The sequence below is a fragment of the Catharus ustulatus genome, chromosome 8 (assembly GCF_009819885.2).
Source record: "Catharus ustulatus isolate bCatUst1 chromosome 8, bCatUst1.pri.v2, whole genome shotgun sequence".
Lineage (NCBI taxonomy): Eukaryota > Metazoa > Chordata > Aves > Passeriformes > Turdidae > Catharus > Catharus ustulatus.
The window spans coordinates 29,809,234-29,830,980 of record NC_046228.1 but is presented as its reverse complement, the minus strand read 5'-3'; the positions used below and the strand labels follow the sequence as shown (position 1 = coordinate 29,830,980).

Sequence of the window (21,747 nt, the reverse complement as noted above, 5' to 3'; positions counted from 1 at the left end):
TTCCTAGATATGACAGATGTGTTGCAGTTTATATAAGACAGAAATTTGGAGCAGAAGCATTTCTCTTGCATTAAATTGATGCTCACAGCAGTCTCCGTATTGTGTGCAGCTATCTTTAGAAATAGCTGGATATATCTATGCCCTCAGTGAAATGTAGAAAGCGGCACTATTGAGAAGGTATTTCATTATTTAAAAGGTGAATGTTAAGATTCACTGCTGCTGATGCTCTGTACATGACACAAACTGCAGATACAACACATTGGTGCTAAATTAAAGAATAATAGAGCTGAGATAGAGATGGTATTGCTGAGCTTATCCTGCTGACAACTCTGTAGCAATAAGCTGCCTCCTCTAAATGTCCCTTCTCCTCAGTTTTTCTCAAGAGTTTAAATTCAACTTTTTTTTTTCTTCTTTTCTTTTCTATTTTTTTTTCCCACAAGAGACCCAAGAGCTTGAGAACTGCTTATTTGTGAATAATGAGATTGCCCCTAGTTAGGTATGCCCTGAGACAAGTATTCAATCATTGCTCTGCCTTTAGGTGCCAGCTCTGACAAGAGTTAAGCAATGGTTCAGTGGATGAACTGTCAACCTTAATCCTCATACTTAGAATTTATATAGCAAGTTTATTTAGTGAAGTACTTTCTGTTTTCTTAGAAACCTTTAAAAGCCTGCAAATATTGTCATGCTTACTCTAATTTAAGAGTCCTATTCTACAGTTCGCTGTCCTATTCTACAGTTTACTGACCTTATTTTCTCTGTAATGTTTATTTTTGCTGATATTGTAGAAGTGGTCATTCTGCTGTAGTTTGCCCTTCTAACAGGTTATTTATTAAAGACATTGGAGAATTGCTGTGCAAAGCACTTTGCAAAGGCAACCACCTTCAAACAGTGCAGTAAAGGTATTTCTCCATGACGAGTTCAGAAGTGATCTGTGCCTGTGTGGCTGTTCTGAAGTTTTGCACAGCTCCTCTCTAATTCCTAAGCACCGATGACCTTTGAACTGCAATTTAGGTGTCCAGTCAGCAGAATTATTTCTGGAGCAATGGCAGCCTGTTGTGTTAAAGTAGAGAATGGAAAGCCCTACCTCTCTTCTTAGGGCTCCGCTCATGTGCTGGGATCATCTCGGCATGGAGGTGCAGTGCTTCCTAGGTATGTGGCTTTGTGCTCCCATGCTTTTGTGGTGAAATGTGTAGCTTCTTCACACCTCTGCACGAACAACATATATTCTGACATCTGGGTGTCAGCACATTTGTCAAAGAGCAGAGTGGAGTACTAATGAAAATAGGTGAAAATGCAGCAAAAATCATTGGTGGGATTTTCATCAGGTATTTTCTTGTTACCTTTCTAGATCCGATGTTGTTGTTCTGTGCTTTTCAATTGCTAATCCTAATTCCCTGAATCATGTGAAAACAATGTGGTATCAAGAAATCAAGCACTTCTGTCCTCGCACACCTGTCATTCTGGTGGGCTGCCAGCTGGATCTCCGCTATGCAGATCTCGAGGCCGTTAACAGAGCCAGACGGCCTTTGGCAAGGTAAAGTTTAAACAAAAATAAGATTTAAAAAAAAATTACCTTGGTAATCAGGTGGAACACTTGCAAAAGAGAAACTGGAAAGCCTAGTTTCTTTTTTTATTGTACAATGAGAATACATGTGCTTCCTCTTTTTTTCATTCTGTTATTTGGGTTTGTTAGTTCTTTAACACACACAGTTATTAAGTTTCCCACAAAACTTTTGCACAGTGCATATGTAAACTTTTTTGGGTGGCAGAACACTGCAAGTAAGATAGAGGTGGTAATGATTATGGAATGTTTTCTTACGTAACTTTCCCTATGAACATGTGTATCGTCCTACTCACTGTTGTCAGGTACTGTTTTGAACTGGCAGATTCTACTTGAATTTTCTTAATTCTCAAATATTTTTTTGTAAATGTGATTCTAGATCATAGCAAAAAATGAAATGGTTGCAAATTGAACTTCTAGAAGTTCTGAGATTACAAGAGAGTTTGAGGGTCATTCTAGAGAAGCTTTCTTTCTACCAAATACAAAATACAACCATTCATGTATTTGACCACAACAGTCTCACAATAACTGGCTTGCTTCTAATTTATTCCTTTTATGGGACTTTCAATGAGACCAGATTCACAGAAATAATATCCATTATTTTGTAATTAATGACTGTACTGCAACAAATTTCTGTAAAGAGATTGAATTAATATTTTGTGGGCCCTTAGACAACTTTGCATTGCATTGCAGTCAAACTCATGACTTAGCAATATGATTTTTGTAGGTTTCTTTATTTATTAAACATTTCTTTGTTGTGAGGGTGGGGTGGGATTTTTGGTTGACTCATTAAAAGGAAATGGTCTTTATTCAAAACTCTTCTTCTGCCCTAATCCTCCTCCCCAGTTTCACCATTAGTAAGTTTGAGTCAGAGCTCTGCATGTCTGGCACAGACTTCTGCCACCTGAACTGGTTATTTATTAGCTGGCACTCAGCAAGCTGTTGTCTGGGGCGTGTTCTGTCTGTGCCAGCTCATGTCTGCCCAATATGGTGGGATCAGAGAACACACTCTTGGGTCGTGTCTTCCGGGGAGATGATTTTTTTGCTGGGAAAATGGATCCTAGCCCAGACTTTTTACTGGTTTGTTTACCCTGCATCATGTACTAGAGCTGCTTTGGAAATTCATGAGTTTCTACATAACACTTCTACAGCCAAAACATGCCTATCTCTTGCAGTGTATGTTCAGTTACTCTTTTGTCATAGGCTACTATGATTTTCTTTAAAAACCATGAGCTTAAGAAGTATTTCCATTTCATATTTAGCTGTATTTCTGGCATTTTTGTATCATGAGAATTTCCATTTGTGTTTAAATGATAGATACGAAGAAAAGTTCTGACACAATATCTGAGTAGTAAGGGGTGGTGGGAGGTTTTTTAAATAATGAAAGTTCTCAAGCATCCTATCAATTTTTTTTACTGTAAATTTCACTTTAAGTGAGAGGCAGCTCCATTTTCCATAAATGATTTCCACATATATTTAGTAACACTGCAAAGACACCAATAAACTTAAATGAAATTACAAGTATTTACTATTCTAAAACTCTGTGGAGTCATGACTGTAGATTTCCAAAGCGCTTTGTGCACTTAGTTTTTATATTTTGCTTCGTTTGAATGATAATTTTCTCGGATTTAGTGCTGAATATTTGGTAAAATTCCATGCTTTTTAGTGTAATTTGTGTGACAAGGTCCATCTTTTGTTTAATCTTAGGCCGATAAAAAGGGGAGACATTTTGCCACCAGAGAGAGGCAGAGAGGTTGCCAAGGAACTCGGGATACCCTACTATGAAACCAGTGTATTTGACCAGTTTGGGATTAAAGATGTGTTTGACAATGCAATTAGAGCTGCTCTGATCTCCAGAAGACACCTGCAGTTCTGGAAATCTCATTTGAAGAAGGTCCAAAAACCTTTGCTTCAGGCTCCATTCCTACCTCCAAAAGCCCCTCCTCCAGTTATCAAAATTCCTGAGTGTCCCATGCCAAGCATGAATGAAGCTGGATATTTATTGGACAGCCCACTGTGTGCAGATGTCATGTTTGTTCTTCAGGAACAGGACTGCATTTTTGCTCACAAGATTTACCTAGCTACCTCCTCTTCAAAGTTTTATGACCTTTTCTTAATGGAATGTGAGGAAAGTCCATACTCAGATGAAACACAGTGTAATAAAGAAAATACAAATAAGGATGTTCTAACAAGTCACCTCGAGACAAACAGTAACAGTGATGAGGCATCCTGGAAATCTGATGTTAAAATTCCCCCACCAGAAAACAGTGAGTTTTTAAACATGCTAGAACCTGAATCTGGTGAAATAAACTCTACAGCAAGATCTCTCTCATGCTGGGGTAAGGGGTTTGTTAGTGTGCATAAGGAAATGCAAGTGAATCCAGTCTCAAAGCGGACATGTCCTGTAACTGTGGTAAAAATGGATTCATCTGTGCAGGCCACACCTTTCAAAACTGTTTTGCAGTTTTTATACACAGGCCAACTGGATGAAAACGAAAAAGATCTCACGAGACTGGCTCAGATTGCTGAAATCTTGGAAGTATTTGACTTGCGAATGATGGTGGAGAATATTATGAATAAAGAAGCCTTCATGAATCAAGAGATTACTAAAGCATTTCATGTCAGAAAAGCCAATAGGATAAAAGAGTGCCTTTGCAAAGGGACATTTTCTGGTAAGTAAATACATGCTTAAGCAGGAACAAGAGAACAATTTTTTTTCTCATCCATGTTACTTTCACTTCATAGACTTCAAACGATGTGGCATCTTACATTGTTCTGAGTGGAGGGATGACCACAAAATTCTAGTGTTACTCAGGCCAACTGTTCCAGCCTGGGATTCTGTAGTTTCATTTTTCAAAATCTACTCACAGCTTTTAAGTAAGTGATCCAATTCTCAGAAACTTTGAACGCCCAGTATCCCCCTTTACAATTGAGGCTTATCATTAACTATTTAAAATACAAGAATTATTTTGAGGTAGAGGCCATGGGAAATGAAGGAAGTCCTTGGTTAACAGCATGTAATGAAATACATTCTTGAGACAAGGTTACACCTTAAACACAGACTTGCTGCACTCCTGTGCCTTTGTTCCCACGGCAGATGTGACATTTAAATTGGATGATGGAAGCATCAAGGCCCACAAGCCACTGCTGATCTGCAGCTGTGAGTGGATGTCTGCTATGTTTGGAGGATCATTTATTGAAAGCTCCAACAGTGAGGTATTTGTCTATTTTTGTCTCTTTTGTTTACAATGTCTGATGGATTTAGGATGATGGAAGCATCATCTATTTGAAAGGTTGCAACAATCCCTAGAATCAGGGATTTATTCTTCCTTGCAGATCTTTTCTTCTTAAGGCATTAAATAAGGTTACTCAGGAAGACAACATACTTTCTCAAATGCACAAGTCTTTCTCCAGCGCTGGACTGTGTGTTTAAACCCAAAGGAAGGAAATTAAGTATTATTTTGTGAATTTCTTTAAAATAATTTTTTAGATTTTGTGAATAGGTATTTATATAGTCAAAATCACTGCAAAGAACACTTGGGGCAGGGACATTGATAAAGAAATTAAAGATAAAGAAGGGTTAAAGAACATATGAGTGTTAAACTAGAAAAGGGAGCTGTTTTCACAGTAGAAACTGAGCTAACTTTAGGAGAAGTTCTACTAACTTTAATAGAAACTCAGCATAGATTCTGTAATGCATCATCTTGTTCTCTGGAGTAAAGCAGGTATGCAATACAATTTAAAAGAAGACCAGTATTTTCATGTGTCTTCATGGTATATTTTCAAATTCCAAAAACTCTGCTAATATTTTTTCTTGTGCCATACCCAGTTTTATTTTTTTGGTTTGGTTTTCTTGTTGCTTTCAATACAATTACGCTCATATGAAGTGTTCATGTTTTTTGTGTTTAATATTCTGATAGATGTTTTTCTACTTAGATTTTTCTGGCTTCTCCTAATACAGCTATAAACATAATTCCTTTCCCAGAGGCATACTCAAAAAGTGGTTCAATAGAAATACATAGTTTGATTCTAGTATGCAGCATTTGGCAATGAAGAATACACAGTTATTTTCTACCAGCCTGTTTTTAATGATTAGCTTCACAGTCTTAGCTCATCTTTCCAATTTAAAATATTTAGCTTCTATTTTGTAGAGTTTAAAGCATTTGGTAATGCTTTTGGATGTTTTAAAATATAGGTAGATATGAATTGAATGGTTTACAAATAATAAAAAACATTTATTTTTACATGTCACCTTTTCTGTATTTGGGGTGCATTTTATAAACTCATTCATTAAATTTACAGTTCTCTGCATTAAAAAAATACATTAATAATGAATTATTTTCACAGCTAGCTGCTCTCACTTGGAGATCTGAGCTGCTTCCCAGAGTTCCCAGGCTGATATGCATGAAAGGTTTATGCTTTAGCATGAGAAATTAGACAGTTTTTGTCCTAGTCTTGGTAGCTTCATTCTGTGCGGGTTACACATTACAAGTGTGGGGCAAAAGGGCTTACTACTTTTTCCTCACTCTTTCAGTTCTCAGTTCCTTCTCAACTTTGTTTACCTGGATAACTTGGTTATTTACTAAAAGACTGAGAGGGGTGGTTTTACTGTTATCCTTTGTTTTCTGTTATTCTCAGAATCTACAGAATATCACTTGCCAGGAGCAGATAGATTGCATTCCTCAAGGAGTCCACCAAGGGAGGTTTGGCATGGCAAGTGCTCAGTGACTGTTAGCTAACATGTAGCTGTCAATTTGCAGGCTAGAGAGCATTGAACAGATTCACTGATGTGGATCCAATTCCAGCTTGGATATAACCTGGCAAAGGATCTGACTCTGGAGCAACGCTTACCTGTTGGCAGTGTCTTGAACTTGAATGGGAAATTTCTGCTTTGAAAAATGTTTTCCCTGTATTTCTGAAATACCTTGAAGATAAAAAGGGACAGCCAAGCAAAGTGAAAGAAGTGTAATATAGCTGCTATAAGAAAATCTCTTAATAACTATAAATTATTTTCTTAAATATCTTTTCCAGGTAGTTCTGCCCAACATAAACAAGACCTCCATGCAAGCAGTTTTAGATTACTTGTATACCAAGCAACTGTCCTCCAGTCAGGAACTGGATACCCTTGAGTTAATTGCATTGGCAAATAGATTTTGCCTTCCTCACCTGATTGCTCTAGCAGGTAACAATTTGTGGCCTTGTCCAATGCAGTATCTTCTGCAACAGCTGAAATGTGCTTTAATGGTTTTTGAATCATATAAGATTTTCTCAAGTGTCAGAGAATTATTTTTTTTCTGAGAGGGGTATTGTAATGCAAATTGATATTTTCTCACCAAGAAATGCATTTGTCTTTCTCTTGCCTTTTTTAGTTTCATGCTAATCCAGCTCAGAACACTGAAGTTTTCTATGCTTTAAAAACAGAAAGAGTAAACCTTCTCTTTAGCATTGAGGATAATGTCTGTGGATTGTAATATCCCTTCTGTTGTTGTTAGTTTACCTAAAGAAGTCCCAGGAAGGACTCTAGGTTTTCCATTAAGTAATGAATGAAGTGCTCCACTTTTATACTTCTGTTCAAAGAGAGTAACAGCCAATTCAAAACTTATCTAGATGATCATGTTTTCAGAAATGCTGTCTAGGTCCATTTTCTCTAGATGGGAATTGAATGTTTTGGTATATCCATGGGGATTCAACCCTCATTTCAGGAAGAAAACCTTTTCAATCCCATATTTAAGGAAAAATTATAGTTAGAATAAAACTAAAGTTTTAAAAATAAATCCATACACAACACAGACCTCTGGGGTTGTTTGGGTTGTGTTGTTGAGTTTAATTTGTTTCTCTCTATGTTGGAATTGTTCTGAAGACATGACCAAGATCAAAACTCAGAGAAAGATGAAGCAAAGCTATGCCTACCTACAGGACTACATTTAGGCAAAATTTAATCACATACCAAACCCTGGCACTCCTTCAGGTGTGCATTAGGACTTTGTCTCTTGTCATTATTGGTTCTGACAGACCAAATTTTTATTGCCAGATTTTATTTGCACATTTTAGCTGAAGTTTTGCATATTTTTTAAGGTAATTGCAATGTAAACATATATACAGTATTAAGAATATTTCATTCCATTTAATTCTTGGTGAAATAATTTTGAGTCCAAAGGCTACTGCCAACAACTGAACCCAGTAGAACCAAACCAATTGCCAATGTTTCCCAAAAATCACTCAGACTTTTAAGGTTCTAGGAAAGTGTTAAGGAGAATCTTGAACTGAGGTGATTGTTGGAGGGGCTTGCCAGCCTTTATCTGAATCCCTAGGACTAGCTGATCTGAAAACCTAAAGAGGGCCTGCAAGTGACCTTTTCTCTATCAATGTTGTGTGTATACTTATTAATAAATAATTCAGTAGCAAGTGCACTGTTGATGAAAAACTTTACATGACTGAAAGGAGATAGCTGATCCATATTTCTAATTTAAATTGAATATTGTACCCATGCCAGAGAGAGGCTAGTGGCTGCAGAACTTTGTCTGTCTAAAAGTGGTTATGAACCACATCTTCAGCCACAGCTCTACAGGTCAGAATTTGACTTCCCCCAAATCTCAGCTTGTTAAGGACATCTATGTGAATGTGGCCCCTGCATAATGCTGGTTAAAATCAGGAGGAGGGAGAACATGATGCCTGGGTTGTTACCAGGAGATGATGTGACCTTGCAATGTGACTGTTTCCTCTGTGAGTGATGAGTTTTCTCTCCTAACAGAGCAGCATGCAGTGCAAGAGCTGACAAAGGCCTCCATGAGCGGCGTTGCAATTGATGGAGAAGTCCTCTCCTATTTGGAACTGGCACAGGTCAGTGTACATAGCCTTCTGAAGATATTATGGTCAGCTGCAGGACTTGCTTTTAGCTCCCTACTGGTTCTCAGCATTGCTTCCAAGTGGCTCAAAGTCTGCAGTTCTGAGAGTGACTGATGATAAAACTTAGTGTTATCTTCTATTTTAAAGATTATTTTTTCATTAGTTCAAAGGTAAAATATCCCTTTAAGTAATCTCAGAGGAGTTGTCTTTCATATATATATTTTAGTTTGTCTTGATTGTGGAACTTCTAAGCTCCATGTTCTCATGCCCATAGTGCACTAATATGAAAAGCAATGTAATGAAGCTGTTCAGCTTTGTAATGGTGATTGATTCTTGCATTCTTTTCAATTCAGTTCTTGGAGATACATTTAGACTGGTACTGCACAGACAACATTTCTTGAATACTTAAACTGGCTACTTAAAGTCAATCGTCTGATAATTCAGAGTATGTGCAAATCTTCTTTAAGTTCAAATGCATTTCAATATTTCCTGAGTCCCATAAATAATTAAAAGAGAGAGCCTCCAGCTCACAGTTAAACTGCACACCTCTGTTTCCTAAAATGCAGCAGACTCCCAGCTGCTGTGGAACAATCTAAAATATTGTTTAAATGTTATTATTCTTGATTTCACACTGAGTCAGCTGCAGCTTGGCTTGAAGTAGCACTAAAACACTGCACAAAAGTAGCACTAAAACACTGGCCACCATGAAAGATTCCCTGCATCTGTTTTTGAGACCCTCTATGCAACTCCTGTAATCCTGTTGCAAAACCAGAATTGAACACCTCCCCAGAGAAAGCAGCTTGCTTCACTTCATTTTTATCTTAAGAAGGGCATTTTTTCTTTAATTTCCTTCACCTGGTTGGAGACAGAAGCAGTATCTCTAAATACTGTTAGAATATCCTCTATGGCCAGCACCTAGCTCATGTTTATAACCCGAGATCAGAGCTGGTAGTCAGAATGAGCACCTGGGAGAGTATAGCCAGGTACCATCTGCTGGGATCATTCTAGATTTGGCTGTTAATAGGGACTGCAAAATGAATGACAACCCCAGGAAATGAAATAAGCTATTTGTTTTTCCTCACAGTTTCACAATGCTAACCAGCTGGCAGCTTGGTGCTTGCACTACATCTGCACCAATTACAACAGCGTTTGCTCCAAGTTCCGCAAGGAAATCAAAGCTAAATCTTCAGGTATGGGCAACTTTCCCACTAGTTTTCATCAGGTTTCCCCTTCTTTCTCCCCACCCAGCTGATTAAACATAAAGACAAAGATGAGCTCACATAGCTAAGCCATAAGACTGAACCTCTGTGCTATCTTGAACAGCATTCATAAATTCTTATCTGCAAAGAAAAGTCATAATCATTAGCCTGATTGCTGGGCAAGCATCGTGTTCTTTACCTAATTCAGTGATGCTAAAAGGAACAGAGCTCTTTTCAGGCTCTGCAATGAAAAATACACTCTGTAAAGGCCTTGCTTTTTTATAGTTTTTGGTGAACTAATGCCTCTTATGTATAACCACTTTCAAAGTCTTTTCACACTTAAAGCATTTGAGGAAACTGGGTGATAAGCAAGCCAGCATAGAGAATGGATAAATGATTAGCTGAATAGCTTTCTGCAAGACTTTTTGTGGGATTTGTGTATCTTACTGGCATCTTTGAGGATTTTTCTCATTGTTTGTTTTTAATCAGATAATCAAGAATATTTTGAGAGGCATCGGTGGCCGCCTGTGTGGTATTTAAAGGAGGAAGATCACTACCAGCGAGTTAAAAAAGAGAGAGAAAAGGAAGATGTTGTACTGAACAAACATCATTCAAAGCGGAAGTGGTGCTTCTGGAATTCCTCTGCTGTAGTTGCCTGAACAGAGCAAATAAGTGGAAATCCATAGCCAGAAATTAGTCTTATTGTTAGAAATCAGTTATAGTTCAGATTTTCAGGAAACTGTGTTCCACGTGTGCATTTATTACTGCTAGGGTCAAAAGCACAATCTCACTGAAAATGAGCCTGGAACAGCTCCTTGAAGTCATATGTATATTTTTGACTGGTAAGCAGATAAATGTCAACCATTATTACATTACTTTTTATATAAAAAAAAAAAACAAACCACAAATCCAGCATTAATGTTTCAGTCTCCAGTTGGGAAATATTTTTATACTGTCTGGTGTATTTTGTTCAGATAAAATTCTGGATACTGTTTTATTTTACAGACCACAAAATAACCATGTAGCAGCTTTGTAATTAGATTTTAACTATTTTTACTATGCGAGTACAGTGAAATAGACAATCTTCAGTCATAAGAGACTGCTTTTAGAGTATCTTATAAAAAGTCATCTTAGGAAAAAAATCTAGTTGTCTACTATAGGTTGTCTTTTTCAAACTAAGTACTGTGCACTGGTAATATAATTAGATGGTTATTTCCCCTTTCTAAAGCAAAGGGTTAGAATAAGATCCAATAACTGCAAAAAATAGAGTGCTTGATCTTTGCTCAGCTGAATAATAGACCTGTTCAACTGCAGGCAAATGTATTTCTAATATTTGCCATGTAAGTGCAAATAATTATGACTGTGTGGGCCATGTGAAATGTAGTGATTCTAAGTATTCAGAGGTTTTATATGTCTAGATCAAAGAGGATATTTCTGAAATCATTTAGAAGGGCTTATTAATTTATATCCTTATACAAGTATGGATCTGAATGCAAAAAGCAGTTACACTGCTTGCATTTGAATTACTGCATGGCAGTCACCTTGTTCTGCAGGATCTTCACCATGCAGCCATTCCTCATGCTGAATTCCTTTTTGCTTGAGTGTAAGCAAATGAAAGGGCTGCACAAACAAGTAGATGTTATCTAGTGTTCCAGCATTTTGTAAGTGAATAAGGGTCTTGACACATAAGACTACTTCAGTTTGATCCAAATTCTTTTATAGCTTTTCCCAGGTAGAACTGAGAGTTTTAGGTTATTTTTAAGTAGGTGATATATTTCCTGTGGAAGTAGATGTTCCCAGAATGCTGGGGGCAGACTGTTGGCAGAAAGGCAGGAATTCTGCACAAGTGTTGCAAGACAAGAAAAAGCTTCCAGTGTTTCCAAATAGCCTGTGTGCTTATGACTTTTTATCAACAATTACTCTAAAGCTGTAGTGTTACACTAGATTATGTAAGGATGAGAACATTTTTTAAAAGACCAAAACTAAAATACATAGACTGTAGAACATACACATGCAATTCTGTGCAGCATCTCAGGCACAACTCTGTAACCAAGGTAGTATTGTGTATTAGGTTTGTTAATACTGTTCTGTGCTGGCAGCTCAGCACACCAATGTGAAAAGCTGTTTGTTTGTTTGTTTGTGGCTTTTTCTCTGTATCCAAAGGCAAGGCAGTACGGTCACCCCCAGCACTGTAGGTCAGGAAAGGCTTTGGCCTGAAAGCCATAAACACCTCGACATATTTGCATTCTGCATGGACTCATGCTCAGCTGAGGCTACCACAGCTGGCTAGTAGGAGCCACCCAGCATGGGAGGAGAGGCTGCTCTACAAATCTTTATGAGGAAAGCAAGTGAGAGATTCCTACCCCTCTGAGATTCATCACCATATGGTGATAAAGAAGGGCTATAAATAATGGTTGCAAATATGTCTCCTTAATTCTTGGTCAGTGACAATGCAGAGAAGAACATGGAGTGAGAACATGGAAGACATGTCAAGACTGTGATAAATAGCTGTTGTCATAAAATGGTAACCAGTCATGTTTAAGTAAGTATTGCTACTAGGTTTTACACAACCAAAGCTACTGTATGATTGTAATCTTGCCAAACTGAAATGGATATATAAATGAACCCAAGGTATATGCAATAATATCCAGTTATTCTAGTTATCAGCTACTATAACCAAGTGGCTGGTTCATTTGGTTAATGCTGTCTATGGCCTTTAATCTTGGTGGTTATTTTGTGTTTTTTATTTTGGAAAAAAAAGTCAATAAAACTGTTTAGTTACAAATTGTCTCCTAACTCTTTGAAGAAATTTCCTTAATGTTGCCTTGCATCCTTCCCTTTTTAGTTCTGCTTATAAGCATTCAGTTGCGCTGTCATTCATTGAATTTTACTGAACTTTAGCATATTTGCATAGGACATTAGGATTTATAGTTGGGAATGTCACAAGGAAATCCTATAGAGATTGCATATGATATTGGATGGTTGGTGCTTGTCCCTTACTGTTAAAATGCACAGCAAAAGAAAAACAAACCTCTTGCCACTTTTCCCCATGGTTTGTAATATTTAATTAGCATTATATTACCCAGGGGACATGAAACTAATTGGTCATGACAGACGCAGGGAGGAAAAAATGTAGGTAAACAGTAGGATGTCTGTAAGGCTTTTGGTGTGCTCTAAAATCTGTACAGAAACTGTTTTCCCTGCTTTCTCACTGCCTTAGTTGTCAGCCATCTTACAGGATTCCTCATTACCTATTAGCAAACCCTCAGCAGCTACCTTCCTGAATACAGCTTATTTAATTGATAGCTGTGTAAAGTTGGTACTTTTCTTGACAATTTTTGCAAGACATCATGCAAACAATGCCATGTTAAGAGCATTGAAAAAAATCACAAAGCAAAGACACTGAAAGTAAGCACATTTAGTAGAGTGGGTTTTTTTTCAAGTACTAATTTATGAAAATGTTGTGTATCTAATTTACTTTTGGAAGCAAAATTTTATTTCATTTGAAATCATTAGTAAAGGTAATGAGTTCAAAAGAAAGAGTGGTGATGTCAGGGGTAAAAATGTTTCTCTTGTTTATGATAAAAGCAATAGCATGGGAAGAAGGAGCAAATTAGAAGCATTGCTCTCCAGGGTATTCTTTTTGAAATATTAAGACTAATATTAAGAAGCTTTTGTTTCTAGGGAGTCTCATTCATCTTACCTCTTAGAAACAATGTTTTCCTATTTGTTCTTTAAGACAGAATTTCTGCCAGCAAGTTTCTCTGCACCACAACAGAAACCAGTTTCTGTGGTTTCCTGCCCACAAGTAGCCCAAAAATAGAGTTGTTGTGTGAGATGGGAGTGGCCAGACTTCAGCCACGGCTCCCTGATTCATTCACTGAAGACCTACTCTTCACAGTCCTTTAGTCAGATCAGGCTTCAAAATGAGCAAAGGTAAGCTAGACAGTACTAAAAATGTGGGTATGTTAAGAAGGGTTGCCTACTAGAAGAGAGTAATCTGGAAATCCCTTAGGAGCACTGAAAGCATGGTTCTAACAGAGGGAGTAAGGAAAAGCAGCACAGTGATTTATTGCCCTAATTCTTCAGCAGCTTGCCTACAGATAGCCTTCAAGGACAGCTTATTCCTAGAAGTGTTTGATTTGTAAAATTGGGGGATTTCTTTTTTCCATGTTCAGATAACAAGCACTGATAGAGCAACTGAAGGCATCTTGGAAATCCTCTCCCGGTCAAGTCTCTCATCCTCTGTACAAAGAGGTTTAGATAAAGATCTAATGTACTAAATAGGATTAATTTTGGTACGCAAACTCCAGGATGGTGACATATTTCAATTCTTCCAGACTTTAAGATTACATTCTGGTGAAGAGATTTGCTTTGTCGGATGAAACTACAGTTTTGTCCCTATTCTGTCCTGTTATTTTAAATCAGTCTTTCTACTCTTGCCACTGGATAGGCCAGCATTTATTTACTCTGGGTTGGATTCCAAAGTACGCACTGTGCAATGAGATGTCTTTAATGTGTCTGCTTGCTACTCCTGAATCCCCTTAGATTTTTGGTCTATTAAAATGATCTAGCAGCATTTGCATGAGTTTACTTCTCCTGCAGGAAAGATTCCCATTGAAATGGATGAGATACTACACACACACACACACTTTGGGCTTTGAGGTGCCGCCTAATGAATTTCCATGTTATCACTTGCCTCTGTTCCAAATCTCGCAAAGAAGTTAGCTCTGTGTACTGCATGGAGGATAAGACAGTGTGTTAGCAGTGATAATCCCCATCCTGAAGGCTCTACAATTGGATAATTCATTGTCAGCTAACTTATGCCTTTGCCTTTAGCTAAAAGAACACAGCCCATGTCATGGATTCACTTTGCACTAGCACCCAGAGTAGAGAGACTATTCTATATTTATATATGCAAACTAAATCCCTCACTGCTTCTTACATAAAAACCTTGATATCTGGTATAAATATGAAAAGCTTTTGGATCAAGGCTGCAGGAGGCTAAGATGAAAATTTGAACATTAAAAGATGCAAGAATGGTTATGCTAATGTATCCCAGCTCTAGAGAAAATCAAAAAGATAGAGCTGTGATTCAGGGTGAGCCTAGTGTGGGACAACAGACTTGTGATGGCTCCTTTACAATTGTTAGCCTCACCAGCTGGTTTGTAAGAAGGCCCCATAGTCTACATCATCCCACTGGGATGTTCTGCAGCAACAAACATGTGAAGAGTCAGGTCCTGCATCCCACCCCCACAGCGCAGGGAGCACAGGTTACAGTGAAAACACTGCAGTACATTGCTAATTCTTCTCAAATCCTTTCCTGTACACTTGTATCCCACAGTCTGTCCTTTGGCCTGCAGAGATGTCCAGTACCACCTCCTGGACATCATATACCTGTTTTTGTCCCACCTTGAAGGGTATTCCAGAACAACAAGGAAGGATATTCCCAACATAGGAAGGATATCCAGCGAGTTCCTTCCGAGTGGCAGCAGATACTGGAACAAAGCTCTGTGACAGCCAGATATTGGCCTGTTTAGGGATTTCGAGATAAAAATAATGTGAATTAACAAATTTGCAAAAACACTCAAAGTCAGAGACTGAGTGACTGAACACAGAGGCATGAGCTGTGTGCTGAAACAGGAGTTTTTCAGGTACCATCTGGAGATGCTAAACTGGGAGGAGAATATTCTCTGGAGATAGCAGCTCTTATTTGCAGCTTTAAAGAAAAGCAGCCTTCACTATTAAATAGAATTAGCAAGCTGGGTGTCATCCCTCTGTATTGCACAGGTCTGAGGCCACAGAGGGCTGTCTCACCCTCCACCCTTGCACTTATCTAAAGTTTTAGATAAGCAGCCAGGTGATGACACTTCACAGTGAATATTTTCATAGGAAATTTTTTTGTCTTTGACATTAAAAAAGGAGAGGATTCTTCAGTCCCTATTTGGTTTAATATTTTTTTTAAATTTATGGCTGTATAATAAGGATTACATGGAATTCCAGGTATTAGTACTGAGTATTCAAATTATCCTCACAGGTTATTATAAAAAACCCTACAATTAGCAGTTTATGAGTATATGATTAAATTTGCAGCTTATTCATTAAATATAAGCTGGTCACTCTGACTACATGATCAGATGTGATTGCCTCCACCACCCAATATTTTAAATATTAGTTATGTACTACATATTACAAAGAAATTTCTTTAAATATTTCTCCTGGGTCCTCAATTACAGCTACTCATAAAATTTTGTGGATCTCTGTGCCCTTTGTATCACATCTACATTTTTCAATTATGGAATGTCTAGGATGAGCTTCTAAATAATTGGCAGATCTCATCATGTGTTGAAAATCAGATGATGGTGCCTTTTCTCACAAGCACTCTAAAGAAAGGGGGTTTCTGAGGAGCCCCTGGGGACTCTCTGGAGTGGGAAGATCTCTGTGAATCCTTCCTGCTCTTGCATGGGAACAGGACAACTCTCCCTGCACGGGAAGAACTGCATCAGGTGGCAGGGGATCTGGTTGTCACCCATCCTGCAATCTGTAAGACCATCCAACAGCACTCTGAAACAGCCTCAACCAAATGTGACCACTCTCATACTTACTGCTCATCTTGCAATGACTCCCTCAGGCTGTTCTGTTGAGGCAGCTCCTCCCCAGCTTTGCTCTCCCTTCCTTTTGGCTGTCCAGGGACAGCTAAGTGCAAGCATGCAGAGGTGATTTTTGGCCTGCTGAAAACTGTGCAGCTCCCACAGCTGCACAGCCCTGGGAAAGGTAACAAGCTGTAGACTGTTGTCTGCCCTTAATGGGGTTGTGTGTCTGCACAGAGGGTCTGTTTGTTTGTTTGCTGTCGTCACAGCAAGGTTTGTTTTCTGGAAGCTATTTGTTGAGAAGATAGGAGGAATGAGAAATAAAATATTACTGCATCCAAAGATTATTGGGTGATTACCTCAAGATAATTGGTAATTAAGTTAAAGACTTGCTTTCCTTTCTGCTTAGGCCTCCAGTATGTCTGAAGGTCAGTGCAGGCATTGCTGGGCAGTTTTCCTGTTAATAGAACAGATACCTCCTCTGGAGCTGAGCAGAGGGGCAAGGAGGCTGGTGCCTGGGAATTTGTTAGAATATATGAAATTATTCACCTTCCATTTTTTCTGCTACTTAATTGGCAAGGCACTACAGTAGGTGCTGCAGGGCTCCAGGAAGTGTTCTGTGCTCTGCACTGAGTTGGGGTACAGGGAGCACACGTGGCATGCATCTGTGAAAGGCAGGCACTTGCTGCAGCTGTAGGGGTAGGATTTAATTTCTGTTCTGGATCCATGGCTTTTGTTTTGACACCTATCCAGCCCATTAATGCAAAGACTTGGGCCAGGGAGTGTCATCCTAGAGCTACATTCTCCCCTTGGGCTTGAAAAGATTGTTTCCTCATCAAATCTGGTACCCAGACACTGAAATCCAGGACTCTTACCTACTGCACTTGCAGCCCTTCTAAGCTGTTTTTCAGTCCCTGTCAGACTTCCCATGCAGAGCAGTCAAGCTGCAGAACTTGCCACATCACACTGGGGGTATGAAGAGTTTTGAGTTCCCTGAGAGTTAATAAATGCAAAACATGCCTGACTGAGCAATTTTCAAAGTTGAATAAATAGCTGGGGGTTTGCAGAAGAGCTGTTGCTAACTGGTCATGTTGTTCTTTGTTTCTCAGGGCACCAGGTTTTGGCCACTGTCAGACACAGTGTAAGGGACAGACAAATCCTTATGGATGAAATCTGGCCTCAGACTTCAGCGAATGCTGTTTTTTGTTCTGGATGATGCTAAATCACATGGGGATACACAGAACAAATAGTGTCTGATCGGGATTTTAATAATCTTGAATCATTTTGCCCTAACAAAGCACCCTAAGTGATGCTGTAGATTCAGCTCTTGTGATCCCTGGGGTCACCTACACTGCCCTGCTCTCTAGGAATCCCTTCTGCCTGTTGGGAATTAATCAGTTTCCAATTCTAGAGCTGCACAGTAGCATATTAACAAAAGAAATCCCTGCTGTGAGCAGTGATAGTAGGGAAAGAGGGAGATATGTCTTGCCTTAAGTATGGCCCTGAGCCTGTTGCTGACTGCAGAGAGCCAAGGTAAATATGTGTTCAGCATCAGTTCTGCCTGCCCTTGGCCTTGCTTCTTCCTCACTTGGCTAATTTTCACAGACAAAGCACCGTCACTTAGCGTGATACACATTCCTTCTATTGCACTGGGAATAATCCTTCACTGCTATAAGCTTTTTCAATTTTTGTAAGGCCTTTTACAACTTTGCCAGCATAGCATAATTTATTTTGTTGAGTGGTTTACACACTGAAGTGTGTGAAGTTGTATTTATATGTCTCAGATGAGTTCTTTCTTGGCTAGTAGATCAGTGCTGTGGTTTTGTTTTTTTTTTTAATGTAGCTTTCTGCTTTCGCAGTGCAATTTTTCAGCTAAAACTGAGACTTCAGACCTGTGACTTCTGCCACTTCACACCAGTTCACTTCTCATCTCCAGCAGACACAGTAGAGACTGGCACCTTCCCTGTGGTGGGAGCATCTCACTTTAGTTCAGAGTAGCTGAGGACCCTTTAAACAGCAAACTGCAACTGTCCCTCTGAGGTGCTGTCCTTGGCTTTTCTGGAATTGTGCCCTTAGTTTAAGTTCATATGTTTTTCCATGTACTTCTTACATAGAGTTTTAAAAGTTTAGGCTCTGTCTACTCTTGCCTTTAAAACTGAAGCACTTCTTTCCTCTCCATACATTCTCCTCCCTTTTGGAACATAGGCATTTTGTAAACTCTAAGGTGCAGGCAGCAAGTGTGATTAAATCTAGCTGTGGGTGTGCTCACATCAGAGCACACATAAAGTTACACTTGTTTTTGTGCAAGTGCCATCAGTGACTGAGGGCTTGTGCAGCACCTCAGGGAGTAGAGACCAAGGCACAGTCAGAGCCATCAGACACTGCCCAGTCCTTACTATTTTTTGTGAAAAGGTGAAGAAGCAACACACTCCTCCCCAGATATGCTGATAAACAGATTTCAGTCACAGCACATCTCCTGATCTGCCATAAATGCCTTTTGGTAAGTGTCCAGGTTCAGCTGAGAGCCATGTTTATGTGAGGCTTAGGACCAGGGTTTTTAATGGAGATCCAAACCTTAGAGAGAACACCTATATTTGTCAATGGAGTCTATTGTTACTAAACTAATCTGGTTAATAAAACCCACAGCTTTTCCTGAAGATAGATTCAGAGGATTTAAAGTTCAGGGAGAATAGCACCTTCTGTCCTTGCTCTACCTCACTGGCATCTTATTCAGCAGACTAGGCCCTCAGTAGTACTGTAACACTTACTGCCTTTTGGACTGATAGGAAGAAAAAGGAAAAGAATATTTAGAGGAGGCTGAAGTGTTCATGATAGGGAACAGGAGGAGAAACCAGGCCTTGTTATTAGATGCAGAATCATCCCCATGAGTGGATCCACCTGCATTCACCTCAGCTGAGAAGGATCTTTGCAAGCCTCATGCACACACTCAGCTCCAGGTTGTCCCCCTGGTCCCATCACCATCTGACCTCCAGCTGCAGGGAAGGACTGGAGCAACTCATTAGGCAGTGCCACAGGTGAGTCCTTAGGACAACCTTCACACCCTTTCCTTTGGATGAGTGCCACCTGCACAGATGGCTTGCTCTTGGCTCTGCTTTCTGCTGAACTGTAGGTTTTGGAGCCTGCCTCAGATCAAATCTGCCTTTGCATCACTAGCTAGAACAGAGCTGTATGGCTGGTTGTGAAGGAGCATCATATTCCCTCAGAAGTAGGAGGCTCCCTTCCTGTTTAGGGATATTTTTCCTGCTTGTTGTAAGGGTTTTGAGGATTGCCAGAAGAGGAAAATGTATCTACAAAAAATGCATTACAACATCTAAAGAGGGTAAATTAAAATCTGAATGGGCTGTTGGAAGCCTAATTCAAGCAACAGCAGTAGCTGATCATTACCTTTTCCATAGTAGAGCAGGCAGTGCTATAAAAACATAGTACTAAGATTAATAAATTTGGCTCTGCAATACCTCTTTTAAGTAGGTGGATTCCCTGAATAGGGAAAAAGTAACAGAAAAGTACTGTGTGAAAATTAATTGGAAGTACATCAGCTGCACAGAGCTACACCTACTTGTCCTCACTCATTGTATAAAGCTACAACAATTCCCTCTTACAGCTTTAAGCAAAGCATTTGCCCTGCTATTAGTGACCAGCTGGGATTTGTGGTCAAGATATCCCACATGACAGCTCATCCCTACAGTTATTAGGTGTTTTACTATTTATTCCTTAATTAAACACCTCTTTCTTTAGCACAGTAGTGTAGTATAGCAGCAGGGAGCAGTGACTGAAGTCCAAAGAATATGGGAATTTACAGCTATATTCTTACCAGAGGCATCCAGCAGTGTCATGAACTAGTATAAGCCAATACCAGAGAAGCTAGCAGAAGAAGGCTTATAGCCAGCAGAATCTTGGATGCCAGAACTAGACAAAAGAAGCTGTAAGGACCCCTTAGTTAAGTCTAAGCAAACATACAGATTGAACAAACACAGAACTAAACTGCTAAGAGCGGGCAACCACTGAAGTGCCATGGGATGCAAGATTTTATGCTAAGGGCTTTGGAAGATAAAAATCTTTTCTAGTTTACACTTGGTACCTAATAGAAGAAAAAGATCCATTTAAGCCCAAGAAGTGTGAAGCAATTTACCTTCTACTACCTTTAGCTCTGAGCACTCTTCTTTTGCCCTCCAGCAACAAACTCTGAATGAGCACTTCTGCTGCTCCTTCAGTTTTTATAGCCCCTCCCCTCCTCTTCCTCCTCCTCCCCTGGGCTTTATTTCAGTGGGCTTTAACCTACTAAGTTCAGCCTAAGTTTTAATTTAATTATAATTAATTATATCCATTTTTTTTCTGGTGAAGTTGTGTTCTACTAAGTGTAATAATGCCTTTTATTGAAAAATATTTTTACATCATAGTGTAAATTTACTCATAAGCTTTGACATGTTCTGGAGTCATCTGCTACAACCCTGTCTAAAATTTGGAGCTTGGATCTCAAAGAGAGCATCTCCTCAGAGGATCTTGAGAAAGAAAGGTAAGAGAATTCTGCTGATCATAAGAGAAAAAGATAGTGGTGTTTAATCCTTTTGTGTGTGCTGCTGCTTCACTTTCAGTCTGCATCTGAAATTTTCCTGAAATTGTTCAAATGCGCCTTTCTTCCTTGCTTCCATCAGGCAGCAAAGGCCTGAGGGGAGATATCAGTGTTTCAGTGTTGTTGTCCTTTGCACAATAGAAGGCAAACACTCCTCTGTGTCTGCTCCCTGACCTCCCACAGAGGTTCACCCCTTCTTTGGAGAAGCTTTTCTTTGATGCTGTATCTGCCCGTGTCCTACACACTGTATTTGGTGACAGCCTGTGGGTTTGTAGGGAACAGGTATATGTGACTAAATATGAAGAAACTGGGGATACCCACATGCTTTGGATGTGTCCATCTGAGAGTTTCTGGAGCTGTGTGTTTTCTTCAGCATGATGAAACTCTTGGGGATGCTCTGCCAATCTGTTCTGTGGCCCAGGTAAACACTCCTAGTGCTGTAATTTTACCTGCTGTAGGGGAGATGCCTCCTAACAGGAAAGTGATGGGTATTTTATAAAACAGATGTGAGCTCCCTTCACCTGCTCCTGCCAGCCCTGTTACTGTGAACAGGGTTTGCTCATTGGGGTAGCGACCTCCTGTCCTGGTTTGAGAAGACAGGGGTGTCTGCTAGGGAAAGTAGGGCCCTCCCTTGAAATGGAGACTGTAAACTCCCTCCCTCTGAATTAGTGTATGTTTGAAATTAAGGGGCTCTCAGGCAAAGATATGAGGGTAGGACTAGCAGTTCTTTACTAGGCAAAGAAAAGAACAGCTGTGGAATTAATAACAAACAGAACAGTAACCAGTTCCAGCCCTCTCGGCCGGGGACTCTTTCCCCTTGGTGCAGTTCCTGTCACAGCCAGCAGGGGCGCTGGTGGCTCCCGGCGGGCCGGGCGGTGCGATGATTCCCCCGCGCCTGCAGGGGGCGCTGTGGCTGTGCTCGGGGAGCGCGCGGTGATGGCGGCTGGGCCCACGCGGGAA

General features: G+C 39.6%; 1 protein-coding gene across 3 annotated transcripts in view; it reads left to right on the top strand.

Moving 5' to 3' along the window:
- RHOBTB1 (Rho related BTB domain containing 1) overlaps window positions 1–12,396 on the top strand; it is a 52,780-nt gene extending 40,384 nt beyond the window's left edge. For all 3 annotated transcript variants that reach the window (XM_033066660.1, XM_033066661.2, XM_033066662.1), the window contains 7 exons: window positions 1,349–1,534; window positions 3,269–4,233; window positions 4,659–4,777; window positions 6,593–6,743; window positions 8,313–8,401; window positions 9,492–9,597; window positions 10,096–12,396. In XM_033066660.1, the coding sequence (XP_032922551.1) occupies window positions 1,349–1,534; window positions 3,269–4,233; window positions 4,659–4,777; window positions 6,593–6,743; window positions 8,313–8,401; window positions 9,492–9,597; window positions 10,096–10,265 (1,786 nt within the window). In that variant the 3' untranslated portion in view covers window positions 10,266–12,396. The remainder of the gene's footprint in view (window positions 1–1,348; window positions 1,535–3,268; window positions 4,234–4,658; window positions 4,778–6,592; window positions 6,744–8,312; window positions 8,402–9,491; window positions 9,598–10,095) is intronic.
- Window positions 12,397–21,747: the final 9,351 nt, after the last annotated feature.